At 33.6% G+C, this 24,025-nt stretch overlaps 1 protein-coding gene across 1 annotated transcript in view; it reads left to right on the top strand.

The window, feature by feature from the left end:
- The first annotated feature begins 15,216 nt into the window (after positions 1-15,216).
- LOC129218153 (WD repeat-containing protein 17-like) overlaps positions 15,217-24,025 on the top strand; it is a 151,601-nt gene continuing 142,792 nt past the window's right edge. The window contains 1 exon segment of the mRNA XM_054852368.1: positions 15,217-15,339. Coding sequence (XP_054708343.1) covers positions 15,217-15,339 — 123 coding nt within the window.

Raw genomic sequence — 24,025 nt, 5'->3', positions numbered from 1 at the left:
TCATTTTTTTTCTGAACCCCCCATGGCGTTTTTTTTTATTATTATTATTACTTTCTCTAGATATATACATGTTGAATTTTACTATATTGTCTTTTTTTTTCATAACAAACGCTACAGAGAATTCAGATGACTAAAAACCAAATTTGTATCACTTGGAGTTTTCATTTGCAAAATGTATAATCAACTGGAGCCGCCTGCCTTATCTAGTGGTCAGAGAAGTCTGACTGCGACAGGAAGGTCCGGGATGCATATAAACAACCTTTACTCAGCTAGGGACCTAGTAATAATTTTGGAACTCCTGATTGGCCAGTCAACGTAAATGTGGGAGACATGTTTTCCCCCCATCCAACGTATTGAACAAATTTTGCTCCTCGGAAGTTCTGGATTGTTCGTCATGTTTCAATGCTTTTAATTCAACCCCTCCTTTCGAATAAGTCGAGAAGACATTTGCGTTCTTAATTCGAAATGGCACAATAATTAGACAGTACAAAACAAACTATACAGGAGATCGATGACGTTTTCACATGGTAGCCATTTATCAGTCTAGAAATTTTTACATGGTCTCTAGCAGAGTAAAGGTTGTTTATATGCGTCCGGGATCGAATCCCGGTTCGGGCATGGACGTACTTTCTCTCTCCTGTCCTTGTCCTTTCTTTGAGTGAATGTGTTTGTTATGATGTGAAAGGTTGCCTGCCCTATAAACGGATCCTTATGGCATGTGTGTACTGTAGAATTCGGACTTCACACCAAATTACGGTACAATTGGAAAAGTGAAGCAGCGCACCTCAAATTGCCAGCCTAGCTGCTACACGACAACAACAACATAATCAACAGGAAAGTTCTGGGTTCCATGCCAGTCAGTCGAAAATCCTCCGTGCTGGCTGATGATGACTGGAGCACGTTAAATATGTCGTGTTCGTAAAGTCCTCAAAATGAATCAATACCTCTAGGGGTGCTGAACCTGGAGTTGTCCGACTTCTGGTTTGGTTCTAAATTATCGAAATATTGATAGATGGTGCTTCCATTTATCGTGGGCTGTCTGCCCCAAAATGACTTACACCTCAATGGTGCTCCATAAACTGAATCCTTATCATTATTATAATTATCATTATTATAAACAACAACAATTGAATAATGTGCACAATTTCAGCGTAGTAAATACAAAATGTAACTGATTTGTGCATTTTATATGTAATACATAAAATAATACCGAGTTTATGAAGACAAAAATAAAATGGGATATTCAAGAAATGAAAAATTATTTTGAAGCTTTGAAATTTCTTGTAATTCACTAGGCCGTGATGGGGTTTAAGAAAAAATCAGGATCACGTGCTCTCCCCCTAAACTGTTAAAATAAATTCGTAACTATCTCGTTGGGTAATTTTTAAATATTTTTTCGAAAGCACATTTTTTTCTCTGGTTATCTACTGTTTAAAGTCGCAAAATATATTTGAATAAAAACAATTTTAGGACTATCATGGCCGCTGAGCTTATTGAAAATTATTTTTAGCTTATAAGAAAAGGAACCACATAGAACTTGTCTGCAAAAACCGTAATAGCAATGGTAATTGCACGTTGTATCTCAACGGTATCAGGACTTAAAGTAACAGAATTATACTTACTTTAAAATTTGCAATATAATAATAAGCGATTAATATTAAAATTCGCTCAATCCATTTTTTTAGATTTTGCATCAGAGGCAAAAACATTCTCGGATTGAGCTTTCTTTCTTCCTTTTTTTTTTTTTTTTTTTTTTTTTTTTTTTTTTTTTTTTTTGTAACAAAACCGTTTTTCGACTACAGTTTCAGATATGATTCACATGTGAAGACTATTTTAAGGTTTTTAAATTGCGCCCCAAACTGCTGAAAGAAATTATGCTGCTGGGGATTTGATACTTAAAATCTAAAATCCTGTATGATTTCTTTAATTACGTGTCATTCTGTAGTCTATCTAATTCAAGCAGTGAAAAACACGTAAATAAATCTATAAACACTCAACAAAACATGGGACTATGGGTCTGTTTACTAACATATTCTTCGTACGTATTTATATGATTACTGCAACATTTTTTTAATTATTGCGGCATTTGGTGATTTGCTAAACATTGTGTAAGGTTTAACATTTAATTGGCAAAAAATGTTTTTCTTTCATTCTTCTGTTTAGAAATATTTCTTCTTAAACTACATAATACTGCAGTTGCGAAAGAAACATTTAATTGCAATGAAAGTTTTTCGCCAACACTTTTTTCCTATCATTAACAAATTAAAATTAGGCTAAATATTTCCAGTAAGTTATGCATACATTGTCGATGACATACATAATTTAAATTTTTAAACATCCTTTCTGCAATGCTTGTAAAGACAGCCAAAAGAGTCAAAGTGCTGCCATCTATTGAAGAGTGACGAAACTAGTTTACCCATTTTCTTTCATCATTATATAATTTTGTTACAAAACATTTCAATAAAATAAAATGCATAATTGCAGTTTAAAAAGTAGTCGTTTGTTTTGTATTTACATAAATCTCCATGATTTTTATCAATATCGTCCGATAAAACCCGAGCTCCACGACATGCGTTGGCCCCCGCCACGAAGAAAGCGACATTTTAGAAATATACATGTATTGTATAGTCGAACACACTCAATACGAGGAACGAGCCCTAGTTTAACGAGAATCCGGATTTAGCGAAAAAATCAGAAATATTCGTTTTGTATAATGTTTAGTCTTTGTGAGTATAGCTCACGTTTAATGAGAAACGAGCAACATTTGTTTGATTTATAAAATGTCTATTGACCTTCAGCTCAGTTTATCTTTCCTTGCAAAAACCCCTCTAGTAGTCAACCACAAATTAGTGATGAATCACCAATCCCAAGTGATGACGGCCAATTTCTTTTTTTTTAGTTTGTCGGAGAAGAGAAACATTTTTAAATTACAGTATATTTCTTGACACTAACGCTGTCCCTTCCGAGAAATACTTCCAAAGATACACGCTGAAATTCAAGTTAATGCAGTGAAAAAATGAAGATTACGACGAATGTGAAGAATTGGAAGCTGAACATCTCTCAACATCTCAAGGGATCGAGCAGGTCAAGAAAGGTGATAATATGGAACAGGAAGTCCCTTGACAAAAACCTTTCTGCGTGTAACAGGAAATATCCAACGTTGTTTAGCACAGATAAACAGATTTCAGAATACACGTGTTTCGAGGTTTCAAGGAACCCCTTTTTCAATTTAAAGGTGTGAGCTTCTAGATGTAAAGACACCCAGTAAAAGCAATGAAAATGGACAGCAGACAGCCTTTCGCTAAATGTGGCAGTTGATTCGTAGTAAAATTTTTTCGGACATAAATTTATTGCTAATTTATTAATAAGAGGTTTCATTTTGACAGCAACATGTTTTTTATGGGTCTTTTTACTGAAATTAATTGCTTAACGGTTTTCTCTGGGAGGGAATCATGCAATAAATCTTGACTTTGAGTTCCGTTTTGTCTTGTTTTTGCTTTTGTTACTGCTTATTTTGATATTTAAACTGTCTGCGTTCCATTTTCATTGCTTTTACTGGGTGTCTTTACATCTAGAAGCTCACACCTTTGAATTGAAAAAAGGGTTCCTTGAAACCTCGAAACACGTGTATTCTGAAATCTGTTTATTTGTGCTAAACAACGTTGGATATTTCCTGTTATTTCTAGGCACAAAGGTATTTATTTATTGCTTTCTGCGTGTGTTCGAGCACTGTCCAGTTAAAAAAGGGCTCCAGCGTACCCCGTTGTGAGTACCAACACATGTGTCTGATGCATACCCCAAACGAAATGTCAGGCTGTCATAGCGTTGTGGATCCATATTAGGGGCAACCATGTTTCGTATGCCAGCTGTGGGCTGTAGGCAAGGCCTTATTCAGAATATCTTTTCGGGAGGGGCTCGGATTCGCATATTGCCCTAATACACACACGCACACATACATGTATACATATAGACACACATGCACGCATAAAAATATTAGCATAGGAGATGCCTTTTGTCTCGATCTTTGATTCCACTGTTGGACTGTTGTTATTTTTATTTTTATTTCTTATAATTTTTTTATTCATCTTGTAGTGGTAAGAATAACAGGAGAGTATCCCTTCAAGTCGGATGTAGACCATCCATAATTTCAGCGGGTCCGGGGGTTTCTTCCCCGGGAAATTTTTGAAAAATTAATATAAAAATCTGCATTTTGAGGCCTTGTATCGGGTAATTGAGACTACAAAAATGTGAAGAAAAATAGGCGAATAAAGTCTTTTAAAAGTTAAGCATTCTTTTGCAAATCAAGATCAATCAAAATAAAAATTGCTTGCTCGACAAATCGTTGACATTAATCGACAGAGAGGAAAAACGAGAGAAGAGAAAAGAGAAGCACATTGTTATCTGCTCATATCGGCTTTTAGTGTTGTTTGTTTTTGATCACTTCCCCAACATCCCCTCCACCCCCTTTTTTCATCAAATGCCCTACAGTATAAAAATTGTACAAAATGGTTTAAAAGAAATGATGTAGAGATTCAGAAAATAAGAACGAAAGAGTAATATTCTGGCTATTTGGACAATTCATACTTTATTCTCTTGACAAGAGACAAAATTGAAAAACATTTCATGGAATTTCAAAAACTTAAATAAATTTCAAAGACTCTAGAACAGTTGAAATTATTTAAAGCACTTTATTTGCACTTTTCAGAAGTTGATTACACAGTCTTAAAAAATCATAACTTTGTAAAACACACCCGTTTTAAGTTCAAATTAAATGCACAACGAAATATTTCTCAAAACAAAAAAACAAAAAAAATTCAATCACAAGTAGTGCAAAAAATGAAATAGAGTTGAGTAAGGGTTATTTTTTTCTCTTGCTTAAGATGTTCACAGTATGCAGTAGAAGTAAAATAAAAACAAGCAATGACAAAAGAACTTCCAAAATACTGAATTCGGTATTACATAAATGGCAAGACATGGAACATATCAGTCACAAAAATTGATCTTGAAAAATATGCTACAAAAACGCGAGAATCATGATTTTTGCATTTTTTACTCAGGATGTATCAAGGAGCTGAATTTGTCACATCTCGGTAACCAGATGTATCTAGCCTAATCGGATAGATACTAGCCTAATCGGAAACTAGGGGCCCGGCACTTGGGGAGTCCACGGCTCGCAATCGGTGCGGTGTAAGTTTTATGAGTTTTAGGGGGAGGAGGGCAGGGGCGTGCATAGGGGGGAGAAGGGACACCTGTTGGCCCGAACCCGAGCCTGAAGGCGGCCCAATATTTTTAATATTAGGGTTGAAAATAGAGGTAAATAATATGGAGGGGGCCCGAAAAAGTCATTTGTGACGGGCCCCAAAATTTCTGTGCAGGCCCTTGGAAGAGGGCAAGTCTGCCAAACTGACAAGAGGCCTGCCTTGGCCTTGGACGGAATTGAATTGAATCGGGAAGGAGAGCAGGAAGTCCTAATTAAGGGTCTAAATTTCAAGTATACTTTGCAGCTATTGAGAACTAGAATTGCTTTTTCTGTATTTATACAAATACAAATACAAAAGTGACGACCAGCAACAGGCTCTGGGCCCAGCTAGACTGGTCCTTGTCAATTTACAATCCCCAGTGAAGATCAATGGCCCTCTTAAAACTATCTACTCCCTTGCTCATTACCACCTCTTCCGGTAAGCTGTTCCAAGGTTCCACTACCCTGTTAAAATAATACTTTTTCCTAATATCAATGTTAGCCTGAGATTTAAATAGCTTAAAACAATGACCCCTTGTCCTGTTTTCAGTGCTAAACTTTAGCCCCATAACATCTTTCTTCACATTTTCACTCGTTTAATAGTTACAAAATTAAGAATTTAAAAAAAAAAAAATTATTTTCGTTTTCTGACATAAGAAATTTAAAAAAAAAAAAAAAACTGTATTCTGTTTTACGGTACAAAACATTTTGGGTTTCGAAGGGGACCCTGTATATGTGTGTGTGTGTTTCCTGTGTTTAAAATAATGCGCTACATGTCATCGCTCCTTGTATTCGCAGCTAAGAAACGGTCACGTTTTATTAGTCCATGGTCTCTTAGTAGATTAAGATAAATTTTACAAACCCGGAACAAGAACCCATCGAAAAGGTACAGAAAACAAATATATTTTTCCCTAAATAAGAAGCACTCATCGGAAAAAATGTTTTACTTTAGTACATGACTCAGAGTTATTTTACATACATACCCCAGCAAAATTATCTTAAGTGGTAATTAAGAGGGGGTAAGGGTGAAGAATATCAAATCGCGTTCTCGCTAAATTAAGCACAAATAGTTATTCGCTATGGAGTAAGTTTTATCCATGTCCTGTTTATTTCCTGTGTTTCAGGCAATATGTTTAGATTTTGCATTCCTTGTTGATTAATATGTTTAGATTCTTAACAAAATGGATTTCTGCAGTTTTGAGAAAAGTTATCACAAAGGTGAGAAAAGTCTTTGTTACTGTATAGTTTCTGCACAGTTGAAAGTGTGAGTTCATTATTGTGCCCATCCTTATAAGAATTTTATTGCAAGAAATGAAGTAATGAAACTATTTTGAAAAAAAAAAGAGATTTGTGCAGCATCTGTATATGCCTTACAATAAAGCTTTGAAAAGGAAAGTTAATTGTATAAAAGTTTTGTTTTATGACAGAAAAGGTTTCATAGTCTGGCTCTGATGAAAAGATTTTTGACATTGGACTATGTTTGCATTGGAATAGGAGAAATTCTTAGTTTGGCATAACACTAATAATCATTATCAGAAGTACAAACCAGGTTCCTGCACCCCTATTTTATCAAATGGAATCGTTTATGTCTCGGCCAATTGGAAGTGAACTTCTTAGAACCAGACTACGTTTTTTCCAGTATTAGTATCGCTAGGGAAATCGTGGCTTCAGAATTAAAGCTAACATAATTTAGTACATATAGTTCTATATTTTGGAGCGGAATGAATAAAATCAGCTCTCCTTATGTGCAAAACTTACGATACATTAAACTTTTTTTCGAGCACATTTTATTAACTTTTTAATAACTATAGAAAGTTTGGAGTGAGATTTGTTGAAAAATGATCGAAAATAATTCCCGCTAAAAAAAATGAGTAAAGTGAAAAAAAAAAATGAATGCAAAAAAAAGAAAAAACTTAAAACTTCCTTGTTGTTTGCTGAGCACTTTTTAATAGGGGTTCCATTGCAGTCTTGAAATAGCTATTTCCACATTTTATACGACAAATGTTTTTTATTTACATTTTCCTTTATTCGATAAGGTCCGACTTAGTAATTCCCTTCTGGTTGTTTTTATAAAGGGTCCCCCAATAAGACGGATGGATTTACTATTTTTAAAAGAACACCTCATAAATAAAATATGACAAAAAGAAATTTTCAAATCATTCATTGAGTAAGCAATCTTTTGATTAGATTATCGATCCCCGTTTCACACACTTGATATATGATGTGGTTAATAACACGATCTATTTTTACTTTGAGTACTTGCATCGCTCAAGGTTTGTAGACAAACTTTTAATTTCAAATGCCCTCAGAAGAAATATTCTCAAGGGGTACGGTTCGTTTCCTGTCGCTCATCCATTGCGTTGAGTTTTTTACTTTGACTGCGAGTACAGTAATCTGACATAAGCAACTATTTAGTTTTTATTCAATCTCAATAGTACCTTGACTCTTAAAATGAGCCTTTTTAAGTGCTTTAGTTAATAAATAAATAACGGATAAGTAGTCGAATTATTAGGTACAGTTTTTACATTTCTTAAAATAATTTACACTTTTAGGTTGTAAAAGAAAATAAAACAACGTAATTAGGTACATACTGCAGGAAACAGCGTACGCGTATTTTGGGTTTTCAAGGGACCCTTTTTTTTATGGAAAAGGAGTGAACTTATGGATACAAAGACAAAAGCCAAAATTTCGTTGCATCTATAAGCTAGCTCACTTCTTTTGAATTGAAAAAGGGGTAATTTGCAACTCCGAAACACGTATATGCAGTTCCCAGAAAATTTGCGCCTGTATATACTACATTGCTTTATTTTCTTTCACTTTCCCAAGCACGAATACATTTATTCAAATCACATTAAGGCTGTGTTAAAATAAGTGCAACTTCAATACGCGCAAATAATATTTGCGCCTATCGATGTTGTCCTTATTTTAATATTTTCACCGCAAAGTACTTGATGTTAACATTTAGGTGTTGTTCTCTCTAGAAAAAATAAATTAGACTTCAAGTAGCTTTATAATACAAAAAGTACTTTTGGAGTTAAAAAATGAATCCATAGCAGAATGTGTAGTTTTCTTTTATTGCTAATCAATTCATTATGGAATCGTTATTTGAAGAAAAATGGCAACATAGTGTAGAGGAATTTAAAAGCAACTGTGGGGACTACCCGATCCAATTATTGGAAATATCAGCAAATTCCAAATTCCTTCCCCGATCCCTCCTTCCCTAGACTATACTCTATATCAGACAATCTATTCTCGAATTTCTTTTTCATTAGGATACTTTCTTCGGGTTCCTTCTTGTAGATCGCTGCAGAATTCTTTCTTTGTCAGGTACGCCATTCCTCGAATACTTTTTCTCGAGCTCTCTAGTGAATTTCTCCTTGCATTAGGCAGGACACCAACGAATTCATTCTTTCAGGTGCACATTCTTCAGACTCTGCCCTTTCAAAGACACCTCTCAGACACAATCCAATAAGAAACTGTTTCTTCTTTTTTTCTCATGATCAGTCATTTGAGAAAATCTTTCGTCTGATTTTATACGAGAATGATCTTCAAAAATAAGGCCCGAAAAACTTCGCAGATCCCTGCCCTTTTTAATATGGATGCCTATAACACGATGAAGAAATTCCAGAAATAATCGTCGAGTTGGTTGAAAAAAGAATGGGAGACTGAAAAATGTATGTTTTAAATTCATATAAAATATTAGATTCATATAAAGCATTATGGTACTTGTAAATCGGAAATACGAGTTATTTCAGAAAACAAAAAAACTGTGACCTGTCTAATTACTATTGCAACGAGAAAAGATTCGTACTTCAGTTTCTTGTTAAGGACATTTGTTTAGCTGTTTTTTATTTTAAAAGAATTGAAGAAGCAACAGCACGTTGCGTTATACTCATAAATAGGCTTGCCCAGATTTCTGAAATGTTCAACCGGGACACCGTAATATTTGCCCCCCCCCCCCCCCCCCGGTAACGTAGGCAGTATTCAAAAGGGTACACACCCATGGTTGGTTTTTAGAGTGTTTTAGATTGTAGTTCATTCTCAATGCTATGAAATAAATGGTTACTAATCATGAGCCTAAACCAGGGGTAATAAATAATACATGACGCAAGCAGATACATTTAAACAATTATTTCAAACATGTTAATATTTTTAAGTTACTACTTTAGTTAGAAGACAAAATTTTTTTAGAAAGTCTTTTTTGTTTTTAATCTTGTTCTAAAAATCTTCACAAGCTAATCCGATATTAGTTTTACAGGTCAAAGTTGCAAATCTGTACCTCATAGCCAGACTAACGTAAGTGACATAATCGCTACTTTTACAGGAGATAGGAAAATTCTACATACAACCAGCAATAAACAGAAAATCGTAATTTTTGGCTCTGAGGACCACAGAAATCACAAAATTATTATTTTAAATAATTTTTCACAGTTAATTATTTTTCGACATTTTTGGTCATCTGTAATCAAATTTATCTTTTACCGGGAAGTGAAGTAAACCGTCCGGGACACCGGGATTTTGTCTGAAAACCGGGACGTCTGGCAAGCCTACTTATAAAGGGCTAATCCACAGAAAAACGGGAATATTGTCCAGTACGTGACAAATTATATAGTTCATTAAAAAATAATATTTTAATAGGATTATAAACAAAACTTTTGTTCATTACCTTTTGAAATTTTTACTTTTTAATGAAATATGAGTTAATACGTACAGGAAATAACAGGGTTGGGGAAAAAAAACAGGTTTTTTTCGAAAAAAAACCGAAAAAACCGCTTTTTTGGTTTAAATCCATTTTTTTTAAACACTATTTGTAAGAAAATTTATTTTTGGAAAGTCATTTATATTTACTGAATTAATTTTTAATAAATGTTTAATATTCACATTTGAACCTAATTACTTAATGATTAATTAAATAATTAAAAGTAAAACCTCGCAATTTCATTTCCTCATAAGTTAAGCTTTCTATGGGGGAAATATTGTTTGAAAATCTGTAACTGCTAAAAAAGTACCCTAAATTTAATAAAATGACCTTGGCACAAATGAATAATCAAAGAAATAATTTACAGTGAGAGTTAAGACGTAATTATAAATAACCAAGAATAAAAATCTTGTAGATCAATTTCCTCGTAATTATAGCTTTTTACGAACAATATATAACTAAAAGTGAAATTAAAAAGTATTCTGAGCATATTGAAAGTATTTTGCAGTATCTGCAAATAAATCAAAAGTCCGATATACATTTCACAATTTTAAAAATCAAAAGACCCACACAGACCCATTTTGTTTAAAGATAAAAAAGTTATAGATCATGTAATAATTTACGTAATGTATCATAGCGAAGACTTATACAAATAGGACAAATGGGTTTTAAGAAGACCGCTTTGTTTTTCATTGTAGACATAATTTCTCCTGGTTTAATGCATTTAGGAATACCATTTTTTTAATCATTTTAATTCAAAGCTTCAAATAAAAAGACAAGTTCTGAAGTGTTTTTCCAATCCTAATGTATTCCTTTTTTTTACAATACAAAGCCAAATATTTCAACTATTCTTTCAACACATCTCAATAATGAAGACAAAGGCGTTGGTTTAAACCAAACTACCCTGGGACAAGATGGTGACTTTTTTGAAGAATAACTCTAACATCATCATAAATACAATGTTTAACAATGTGTACAAAGGTTTAAAAAACTGGTTGATCATAAATCTTGTAATAAAATAAGCGTTGTTTGATTTATAGAATGCTTGAAGATTCTCTCAAGTATTCTTGTTTCATAGAACATATAATCAATATTTTTAATTCATCAATTGTAATTCCGTGCGGGGCGGGGGGAGAAGGCACACCTGCTGGCCCGGGCCCGAGCCAGAAGGGGGCCCGAAATTTTAGAAATAATTTTACATGTAAACTTTATAATTTTTAAATTTTTTTTAAATATACTCGTAGTTCAGCCAGAAAGTAAGTTAAAATAAAGGACGTTCATTTTACATTATTAAAATTAGCTATTAGTAAATGTATAATTAAAATTGGAAATAAATGACTAACGTATAAATCCGTCAGGCCACAGCGCATGTAAAATGTTGAAAAATAAATTGCAATGTCAGCGTTCAGAAAATCATAAACATAACAAAGACACCATGTCATCGGTAACACCGCAAATCTAGCCTTGAACGGAAAAGTTTCAGTTTTGGTTTTGATTCTATTGGTAGCATATATTTCATGTCGGGAAAATTTTCGTTCAAAGTTATGCTTGATTTGACGTTTGAGAGGGATTCAGATGAGATAAATGATGTTTTCTCCATGATTAATTTAATGGTAAGAGAAACATTTTGTTTACTTTATTAAGATTCCATAATTCCATTATCAAGATCTCTTCACAAACTTAATAATACATGATCAACAGTGGCGGGTTTGAAAGTTTTGGGAGCCCATTGCAAAGCATTTTTGGGGGGCCCTTAGAGATGAAAAGATTTACGGAAAATATTTTTATTTGCTTTTTTGGAATCCCTTCAGAGCCCTTGTGTCGTGGGGTGCTCCTCGTAATTGCTACGTGATAAATCCGTTACTCATGGGTTAGTTGGAACTTTGCCCAAGGAGACTCATGAAGCAAAGACCCCCTTTTGCTAGTATTTGGTTCTGCTGGGGCCCATTCTATCGTTACCCACACCCCCAAAGTGTAATAAACGGTATTTTTTCTTGCATTTAAGATTAGATGTTTTGGTCTAGTTAAACTTCAATGTGTACATTCAAGCAGTTTTGTTATTAAATATGTCATATTTGTTCTTTTTTTAGTTTCATTCATATTTTTGTTTACATACTTCCAAATGCGAATATAGAACTCACTTGCTACATAGCTACATTAGTACCAAGATGACTATTAATTTAAAAAAAAAACATTTGGGGAAGCGTGCGCTATATCACCAAAAATATTAGGACACTTTCAAAAATTCACATTTTATAGATATTTCTCGAGATATAAGAGACCAATTGCTCTGAAATTTTTTTTACATAAATCGTACGCTCCATCTACCATTTTAAAATAAAAAGTAAATTACCTATGCATTTGGGGGACTAGCATCAAATTGAGAAAACAAAAAAGAATTTTGATCGTACTTCATCGTCAATAGAAAAAGCGATAAATTTCAGATTTTGTTTACCTATTACGTAATTTTTTCAATATTTTCGTGTAAGCATCATTTATATACACGAAGACAAGCTTTTCTTTCAAAAATACACATTTTGTTGGAAGGTTTTTGACTCATAGCACGCTAAGTTTTCCGTCACTCCTTACCAAATTTTCCGAATATTAGACAGCATACAAGAGAAACATAGTACTAAAATTTGAAATTAAAATATTAAAAATTTGATGAAATATGAATGTTTAAAGCAATTACTTTTTCCCTGTGCATGCGCAAAAGATAGCAATTTGTAACCTTCATAATTTTAAATCCAATTAGATACCTCAACTTATGGTAAAATTCCAGTTCATGTTTTTAAAAAATTCAGAAAGATATCGGCGATCTAATGAGCCAGATTTTAGTAATTCTTGGATAGATGACGAATCGTAAGGGATCGGTCGCAAAATTTCCAACTAATCTTTAAGTGTGATTCATGATAAAAACAAATTATTCGCGAACGATCCCTCACGATTCACCACCTGTCCAAGAATTATTGAAATTGTGCTCACTAATATGTTTCTAAATTTTCAAGGTATTGAACTGGAATTTTATTATCATTTGGGGATCTACTAGGGTTTTAAACTATGAAGGTCATAAATTGATATCTTTCGCGCATGAGCAGTGAACAGTTAATTGCTTTAAACTTTCATACTGAAATTTTCACAATTTTAATTTCAAATTTCAGTATTATACTTCTCTTGTACGTATGCTGTCAAGTTTTCTGAAAGTTGCAAAATTCTTTCACTAGTAAGTAGGGTTGGTTATTTTTAAGAGTATGCCACGTAATTCAAAACACAAATTGCGATTAACCCTACGAAATACATGCATGGACAATAATTTGGATTTGTGATGGTTCAACCAAGATCTTGTGAGAAAGTATTTGAAGATAAAATCACACATTATTTGCATTTTTATTATAAAATTCAAGAATTAATGCAAAGATAAAATAATCTTGCTGACATTGAATAGTATGTAACACATTTAAAATACGTTTGAAATATTGTTTTGTGTGTTGACGCAACGAAGAGAGAGAGTTAGGTTGTAGATTCGCTACTATTTCATTACTATAAGGGTAATAATTCTTGGTAAATATTTAGCTTAAAAATCACATAGTACTCATAATATTGATATTCATATTATAAAACTCACATGGGATGGAAGTAAGCTTAATAGCTTTTAACGGAATGTTATATAATTAAAATAATGTTTTTGACATTTTGTTTTGTGGGAGTAGTAGAGGTGAAACATATTGGATGCGGGGTCTAAAAAAGTCGTTCGTGACGAGCCCCAAAATTCCTGTACATCCCCCTGATTCTGTGATACACTTAGTATTCACATTGTACAGGTTTTAAAACAACTACAGTTGGATCCCGCTACAACACGATCCGACTTACGCGAAATGGCTATTACGCGAGCTTTTCATGAGTAATGAATTTTTTAGAATGGGCTTTGTTGAAACTAAATATTGGTTTCGTGAATGGACTTTCATCCCTTTAGCATCACTGAAAGCGGAAGTTCACGCATTTTATTTTCAGTCAAACAACGCTTTGCTTTAGTTTATACAAATAACCGCTCCAATTCTTAACTTTTTATTATTATTATTATTATTATTATTATTATTATTATTATTATTATTATTATTATTATTATTCATTCTACATATGAGCATCGATAAAAAAGAATGACTCCCAAATGCACTTTTTCATCTAAAAGTAAGCGGAAGTGGAAAGAAAAAGAGAAAGCTTCTGACCATTAAAGAAAAGGTCAAGATTCTCGATATACTTGAAAAATTAAAAAGTACTTCGAAGGTAGCACGACAATTGGATAAGAATCTTTCGATACGTACATTCCGAAGTCAAGAAGAAGAAATCCGCAGAAGTTCAGAACTTAGTTTTAATACTGAAGCTCGCAAAGTAGTGTCTAAACAAAATAAAAACATCGTGAAAATAGAAGCTGCTCTTTCATTGTGGCTTAAAAGGCCAGAAAGAGGGCGTAACACTGGGTAAACCATCATCTACATCGTTTTAAAAAATATAATTAAGTTCACGATATCTACTGTTCAGTGCTATTATAATGCAGTCATGTACTTAAAGTACCGTACTGTTTTAATTCATGCCTCTCATTGTTCATTGATTTTGTTTTTCATAACAGTAGTTTATGTTAAATAGTAACGCTTTTTTAAAAATGCAGTAAGAAGTCAGTTCCTTATGAAATATACGGTTATAGTTAACAAATGGATTGAAACAATTTGAGGGGGGTTAACACACGTCTGAAATAATTAGGTATGCTTATAAAAAAAATTCTAAACGTACGTTGTTCCACAGCGCGAAATTTCGACTTCCGCGAGAAGTCTTGGAACGCATCCCTCGCGTAAGTAGGGACCTGACTGTACTAAACATTTATAATTAAGCTTAAAAAAAAATAGAAAATGTAAACTTCTCAAATATATTCAAGTTTTTATGCTTTAAATTTTGCAACAAAGTTGAATAATGGGCATATTATACAGCATAAACAACATACCTATATAGTAATGCATGCATTGTTTTTTCGATTTTTTAACTTGTAGTAACATGAGCAGTGCTTTTTTTTTTCTCTTTTTTTTTTAATGGCATTTAAATTTCATCTGAAGTTTAGAAGAAATGTTTGTAGTTGCTGAATTTCAATAACTTGCATAGGTTTTCTAGTTTATTTTATACGAAATTAGATGACTGGATCAAGTTCAGAAACTGGTCCACATAACGTGAAGTTATTAAATCTCAGATACTTTGATCCATTCAATGTGTCCATTTATATTTTAGGCAGATGACTCTTGTTCGTCAGATTGCTCTGATTCCGGCCGGATGCCAGCCATGGAATTTGAACATAGTAGATTCTTCTGGAGAAAGATTTGCTTATGCAGCAACTTTGGCAATCTATATTTACGAAGTAAGTAATGGAATTTCATCGATACATATAGCAAAAAGAATTTGCCTAACATTTTAGATGTATTAGCATGAATAATTGTAAAGTTTAAACTTATGTCTCTTCAAAGAACCATCTGCGCATTTTGTGTAGAAAGGGTTATTTTAAGTGGTAAAGGATTAGAAGTGTACTGAAGCCCCACAAAGTAATGCATGGGAATATTTTTTGCGTTTTGGTAAGATTCCAGAAAGACCAGCAATTTTTTTCTCTCCAATATGTTCCAGTTAGGATTTCAAAATGACGTTACTTTTAGGGTAACATACGATTTTATTTGACGTACTCTCATCGAGTTTCCTTATAAGTTATGTAAAAAGGCAGATAAAAATATTGCACACATGATAGTATAAGGCTGTCTAAGCAAAAGTGGTCCAGTAATTGGGCTGTCGACATTCAAAATTTCAATAATTGAGTAATTCTGCAGATTTTCTTCAGGTATTTTCAAATTAAAGAATAAATTCTTCTTCTCTCCGGAGAAATCTCTGAAGCTTTCTTGCAGAATTTTGTAAATGCTTCTCAATTTTTTCCTGCCAAAATGTCAAGTTTTGAGCGTAATTTGTGGAACATAATATAATAAGCGTTATTTGCGGGAGTGAATAAGCGTCATTTGTGGAAAATTTAGTTTCTACTTCGAATTTAAAACATCTGCTGAAAATTTGCGGATTCCTGCAAAATTTGAAGATACCCGCAGAAAATCAGCAAAATTACTCAATTATTGAAACTTCAAATTGAACCAACCCTATCAATTAGATCACTTTTGCTTAGACAACCCAATGCCATCATGTTTGTGATATTTTTATATGTAATGATATATATATATATATATATATATATATATATATATATATATATATATATATATGTATATATGATTAAATTCGATTAGAGGGTAGATCACCCTACACCCTAAGCCGAATCTTAGACCATTTGACCAACAAAAATGACGCATTCCGATTGCAGCTTGTATTTGCTCTGCATTCATACTTGTAGTTGCATTGTTTAACTGGAAAGAGTAATGGAAAGTCGAATGCTCATACACAATTCCAGTGTAGTTAAGTCTGATTAGCCAATTATAATTTGAAATACAAAAATCTTTTAGAATTCGCGGGTAAAAATTGAAGATTTTCTGTGCCAGAAACTATTATGGAAAATACTTCAACTTGCAAAAAATTAATGACTATATACACTGGTGTGCAAAAATTAAGGACGAAGTCGAAAAATTAGCATATCAGCTGAACGAAGAGGCTGAGCGGACAGAAAGACCAATCAGGAGATTAAGTAAGGTTATGTACGGTAGCACATGCGCAGATATGCAGGCAGACGTAATGGGGGAGTGTCTGAGTAGTATAAAGCATGTTGTCGGTGTAAGATCAGTATTTCTGGCAAAGAGATTGCACGCCGTATAGCAGTTAAAATCACACCGAGTTGCTGCCTCAGCGAGAAATGGCAAATAGTCAATCTGTTAGACGACATCTGGATGCTTTTACCCGAGGTCGAATCCTTGGGAAGTTGGAGGAAGGCCGCAGTGTGACAAGTGTGGCTGCAGAGTTCGGAATTGCTCACAGCATCGTTTCACGACTTTGGAGAGAATTTCAAACTACAGGAACAGCTATCCGGGGGTTCAGTAGTGGTCGTCCACGAGGAACCACACCCACAGATGACCGGTATATTGTCTTACAGGCCAGAAGAAACAGGCGGCAGACAGAGGGAAAAATCGCTAGACACACGACACAGGCGACTGGACGACCGATATCGCGTTTCACCGTGACCAGAAGACTGCACGGTGGTTGTCTGCTTGCACGACGCCCTATACGGTGTGTACCTCTAACGCCTGCCCATCGGAGAAGGCGTTCTCTGTGATCCCGGGAACACCGGAATTGGTGAGACAATGAATGTTGACGAGTTCTCTTTACAGATGAGAGCAGATTCAGTCTGAGTAGCGATTCTCATCGCATACTCATCTGGAGAGAGCGGGAAAGCCGCAATCATCCCTCGAACATCATTGAAAGGGACAGTATGGAGGTCGCGGTATTCTCGTTTGGGGAGGCATCATGCTTGGTAGTCGTACAGACCTTCACATCTTCGACGCAGGTTCAGTCAACGGGACCCGTTATTGTAACGAGATTCTTCTTCCATATGTGCGTCTTTTTGGAGGCGCTATGGGTCTGCAGTTCCTTTTCATGGACGACAATGCACCATGTCATCGCACAGTAGCTGCCGAACAGCTCTTAGAGAGTGAGGATATTGGACGTATGGATTGGCCGGCACGATCTCCGGATCTCAATCCCATCGAGCATGTATGGAATTTTCTAGGCAGACGCTTGGCAGCTCGTACCTTACCACCAGTAACGATTCGGGAGCTTCGATTGGCGCTGCAAGACGAATGGGCAGCAATGCCTCAACAACTCATTGAAACCCTCATTCTCAGCAACTAGCCCTTCTTTTCCAAACTCACTCCTTACGGGAGTGGATCGTTCCATTTCCCTTACAGGTGGGGAAGATAGAGATCTTCGCTGCTCTCGAAGCAAACTAATGCGCATGCTCAGAAACTTTCCGCTGAAGAGCGGGGGAATTGTTTCTTTTATATTCTGTGGCTACGATTTTGTTTACAGCGTGCTATTTTGCCATGTCTGATCATTTTAAAACAAAAAGGCCGTTTTCAGGGCCAACTTCAATTAATTTGGATGACGACTCGGAACGGATTTTGGATGATGAAAGTGAACTGAAACATTAAGGTTATGACAGTAAATTACTGCACCTAAGCCAGGGCTAAGGCAGAACCTCATGCAATATAACATATATTTGCATTAAGTTGATGATTAATGATGCAGAATGCTTACTTTAAAAGGAACTAAGATAGCATCTTTAGTTAAATATTTGATTGTGTATAAAATAATTTGGATGAACTTTAGTGATGAAAACGTTTTCGGCAGTTATTCATTAAAAAAAAAAAAAAAAAAAAAAAAAGAATAAAAAATTGAATCTTAAATTTAGATAAATTCAATCAATGATATCTTTAATTATATATTCCAGTAGATTCTATGTCATGATTAATCAAAGACAATTGATCAATCCTTTAAAATACAGCTAATACAAATACAAATCAAAATTTTCATAAAATTCTTAAACTCAATGTGTACTATAATCAAGTATTCATAAGTCTTGCTAAAAAATTCAAAAAATGAACCGAGTACAGATTTAGTAATTTTCTGTAAGCAAAATATACTGTTCATTTTTTGCTCTTTTTTTTTTTTTTTTTTTTTTGTTTGTTTGTTTTGCTAAAAAATTAATTAAGTAGAGAAGAAAGTGATTTTATAATAATAATGACTCAAAAGTACAATTAGAACAAAAGAAATGTAACTCGTAGGCAGGGCGCCCCAAACTTAAATTTGGGAGGGCAGAAATTCTTAATTTGCGGAACAGAATTCCAACTTGTGCCAAATGATAAAATATGGTTAGACACATATCGATCTTATAAAAACGGATATTCTGACATTGGAAATCAATCTTGCAAAGATGTCGCCAAATCGTCGTTAGAGAATATTTGCCGAACAAGGTAAATTTTCCAGGAGTGAAGTAGTACCTCAGCTTGTAGAAAAATTTTATTTTAAAATATAAAAAACTTGAAAAGCATTATTGCTGTTTCAATTTGAAACCAGTAGATGGCGCCACTATTTTAAATTCAGGAAGAAATATTCTTCCTTTCCCCACTTGCAATAGTAATGGAACGATCCACTTCCATGGGGAGTGAGTTTTTCCAAACTCACTAAAGGGCTAGTTTCTCAGCATGGGCAGACGCTGTGAAACCTGCCTAGCAGCCGGGGGAGATCATATCCCCTACTAAAGACCGGATGTTTCTTGCTGGACACCCATCAGAGGAATGTTTCGGCCTTCAGTCGCATTGCGTTCCATGCTACTTTTTCAATAAAGCTTCTTTTTATCCCTCTGATTTCTCTTTTAGTAAGTGTTGTTTACATTACACATGTCCTTACGTATTGGGGATCTTACGGTATTAAATGTGTTGATTTGGAAAGCTTTTGTACAAAGTTATATTGAGAAAACCGTCTCGTCCTTAATTTTTGCACACCAGTGTATTTTCCCAGCACAAAAAGGTGATGGTTACGTGTTTTTTTTTTTTTTTTTTTTTTTTTTTTTTAAATCTAGGAGAGGCTATAATGTTTCTAGTAGAAATCTGGAAAGGTTTTCTTTTTCTTTTTTTGCCATCGAAACAGAATTGAAAAAATTTTGATTGGAACCGAAAAAAATTTTAAGGAAAAAACCACAGCCTTAATATCTAATCGAATGCACATAATAATTTTAGTCTCTACTGCATTTAAAATAGGTTAGTTGGACATTGGCTAGTGGAACCTAAATTTTGCAGCAGTTAATTGAAGAATATTTATAACTTTTGAATAATTAAAAGTTTTTAGTGACTTTATTTTGTGTGTGTTCCTTTGGAGTTTGAATCTTATTTCTTGAGTCATCATCCATTCTTTGAGACTGGAAATCTAAGTTTTAAAGACTATCTAATGAGAAAATATTGCTTTCTCTATTGCTGGTTTAAACAGGGCTTACATTATGTTTCACCTGTCAAACATTTTTAAATGGCAATAATTTTGAGACGGTTCCATTTCTGTTGTTTTTTATTAGCAAAATTTCTCATTCATCATAAAGTGTAACATAGAAAAACGTATTATTGACTATTCTAAATGACAATATTATAATCAATTTTATCAATATCTAATGGCAAGAAAATAATATTTAAAACAAAGTAAAAATAAACTTTGTTTCTTACTTTGAGAGATGAATGTTTAATTCATCATGTCCATTACGTTCTCAATCCTCAACCGTCGTATATTCTTTTACTCGTATAAACCAACTTCTCTTCATAAAGAAGTTCATAATGAACATTTTTTTCGGTGATATTTGTGATAAATTGTGTTTTCTTTCTCAACTCTAAAAGTGTTGGCATAAACTCAAATGTTCCACTTTTCACATTACATTGAGCAAAGAAATTCTCAAAATTTTTCTATCAAATATTTACTATATTCAGAGTGAATGTTTAACTTCTTATGTCAGCATGATCCAATTCTTTATCACTTCTATAAATAAAAATTAGTTTTTCTGGGACAAGCTAACATTCAACCAAACGCTTAACCGTCTTTGGCAAAGTTATGAGAAAATTCCGCATCTATCTTAGCTACACAATTCATCCTTCTCCATTGCCTGGTAGACATTAAGCAATTTGGTTCTGTCTTATTAATGCATTCGGTTGTTTTATAACATCCCAGTTAATAACTCACGTTCGTAACTGTTATACACTTTCTTAATTAATAAATCATTTGCTATTCATTCACTTGATATTCGTCTTTTGATTAATCATCTAGCCACTATTCATCCTTTCAGTTTATCACCCAAGTTGGATTCGTCTTTTCGTTAATCACTCACTTGCTATTCAGCCTTTTGATTAAATGCTCAATTGCTATTCTCGTGCAGCTAGATTCGTTCCGAAACGTGCTCTTATTTTTGCCTTCATCCGCCACGTTCTTTATTTCGCTGTCTTGTCGTACAAAAATCTTTTATAAAGAAGAAGTATTTCGATTCCAAACGAATGTTCGTAAAATGTAATTCTTTTCATGCTTAATAATGTTGTGTTCGATGATAGTAAATGTTGCAGACACATTCCTTATTATGAGAATTAAACTGCTGTGGAAAAATAAGGGGTAGTATCTGCAAATTTTTCATTTTTTGCATTTTCGTCATCTATTGTTCTTTAACTTTATTGTACAAACTTACATCTTTGTCTTTTCCTGAAAATAGAGCAAGAAAAAAAGTCAAATTTCAATCTCGCGTTATTTTATTTCTAACGCGCGTCTGAATTCTGTTGTAGCAAAAATAATTATTAAACTTGTTTACCATAGATGGCAACTATGCAGCATTTTTCCTGTGTGAACCACATTTTCTTGTGTAAAGTAGTTCTTTATTGTGAAAAAGGTAATATATATTAATTTTTATCGCCAAACTGATTTTTCAGCAATTCTTATGCTTGTAAGTATGAAAGCTTTATTTAACTTGATTTTTAACATGTGGAAATTCAAAATAAACATGCGATAAAATCTTTTACATTTTGTTTTTACAAAATACTTTTTATGAATTTTTCTTTCCCTGCTCCTTAGAGTCACCTCCCATTACTGAAAACGTAAAACCTAACTTGAACTATAACTTATTTATTTTCTGTCAAAAAAAAAAAAAAAACTCGTGCTTCAATAGGTTAAATACATTTGGGAATAAATTTTGATTATGAGAAAAAAAAGAGGATCCCTTAAAAGCAGTGACTAAAATGTGACCTTTATGTGAAAGTAACATAAGGGTGCCCGTTGAGTGACGTAGCTGTAAAGTCATCGGCAGGGTGCAGCAACTTACGATTCATCAGTTCGCAGTGACATCTCAAAGTGACGCTGCAATGACTTCTTTTCAAATTAATTGCTCGATCGACAGAGCTGTAAAGTTGAATAAAACGTGTCACAAATGTTTCATCGCGTGGTTCCTGTGACACATCAATATTCTGCCCCTTTGTGACGACGCAGCAGTGAAGTTGACTAAAACACGTCACAAATGTGTCACAACGTGGCTCATGTGACACATCACAATTCTGTCCCTTTGTGACGGTGACTAATGAAACTCGCTGTGAGACTCCTGTAAATTTTGCTGAGACACCGAGCCATGTGCTATCTGGGAAATACAAAAGCACGCTGCACTTGAATTTTTTACAATACGCAGCATAGGTCTTTTTTTGCCTCATTTTTGTAAGAAAATTTATAATAATTAAGGGATGAATTTCCCGCGAAGGTTACTCTATACGCTGGAAAAGCTTTGGAAGTATGCCACCATTAATCATAGAACAGTTATCTGGTTTTCATGCAAAATCTAATAAATTTACACATAAAAAAAACATGTTGTTTATCTCACATGCTGATGAAAATCTGCCAGAATCCATTTATATCAATAAATCAAATATAAATATAAATTTAGTGTTTTTACCAAAAATTATTTTCTTAAAACACGGCTTTTTTTCATTAAACAATATCACATCAAATTCATTTTACGCAGCAATAAACAAATATAAAATACATTTTAAAATTGTACTCGAAGGGGAAACAATGATGTTCTGTTGTTATTTATTCTTTGCGTTTGCTGAAAAAATATAATTAAATACTTATTTTTAGTCATTAACACATCAGCAATGCTTTGTGGTTCTTGCACTTTCATATTGTTAACATAACAAAATATTTATCGCGAACATACACATTTATGCTTGAAAAATGGTTAGAAAAATTTTCACACGAGATTATGTCGAAATATTAACGCATCGATTAAACTACATATCATTAAAATAACTCTTGCACTTATTTATTTCTATTTACGATGTAATAATTATAATTTTAATTAAATAGTTCTTTTTTCCTTCGCGCTTTATGCTTTGCTTAAGATATTTCCAAAGAAAAGTTTTTTTTTTTCCTCTTTTTACTAAACGGCGTCTTCCTTGAAAAAAAAGAGCCATTACTCAGCAATTATATTTGTTTGAAATTGTAATTTAGTTTGTAATGGGCTCCACCTGGTTTTCTAACAGACCTTTCACAGCTTGTGTTGAACATTGCGATTAAATTTAGAAAAACTTCACACCCAGATGCTGCTTCGAGTTAGACGGGAAAAAAATCTTTGACGAAAAGAGCTTTCGAAGTTAAAAGGTTTTTTTCTACAAGAAAAGCTGGAAAAGCCTTAAAAAATGCTGACCACTGCTTTGAAGTTTGTCTCGAACAGATTCGCTTAAAAGGATTCTTTCAAAGCAAACTAAAGAGAATGAACAAACAATTGTTTAAAATTTAAAGCTGCAACTCTTTAAAATGTCTGGACTTTCGAAGAGAAGAATTAAAATCTGAATTGTGTGTAACTTTCACAAAAATTGAAAGTTTTGAGAAGATGTGTTTCAAAAAGAATATTTATGTCGAATTATTTAAAAGTGTGTTGTACTAGATGAAAGTATTTATTTCCATTGAAAACTTTCTAGCATTTTTTAGTTTGTTTTCGAAAATAGAAAACTGATTAAATTGTTAAAACAACGTTTCTAAGATAAGTAAAAAATATGAGTCGATCTGGTGCATCACTTATTCCGATCACTTTCCGATTTGTTATCAACATACGACATCTTAATTTATTTCTCCTTTGTTTATGGATTTCTAACAAGTAACTTGATAGAAGCAGCGATGTTTTTATAAAATTGTCTTTGTAGGGACTTTATCTACAGCCACGTACAGACTTAAGCATTGCTCAATCGGAGTCACTGACAGCAATTCACAAAAAAAAAAAAGAAAGAAAGAAAGAAAAATAAATCTTGGCCACTCAGGACATGCGTAGAGTCAGTACTTCGACTTCGCGTAGTGATCAACGTGCTCATACTTAAGTTTGGACATATGTAAAAGGAATCGATCAGTAAAACAAAGGACTCTGCTCCGTTAGCTAACACGCTTTTTATTTAATCACATGCTTTTAATTGCAGTCATTGGTTAAATACAAAGGTATTTATTTCATTTCAATTCTTTTGTGTAGCAGCTTTACAATTTCCTTTCGTTGTGTCTTCTTTCATCCCTTTCAG

This window comes from Uloborus diversus, chromosome 3 (assembly GCF_026930045.1).
Source record: "Uloborus diversus isolate 005 chromosome 3, Udiv.v.3.1, whole genome shotgun sequence".
In the NCBI taxonomy this organism is placed as follows: domain Eukaryota; kingdom Metazoa; phylum Arthropoda; class Arachnida; order Araneae; family Uloboridae; genus Uloborus; species Uloborus diversus.
This window is presented reverse-complemented; position numbering and strand designations above follow the sequence as displayed.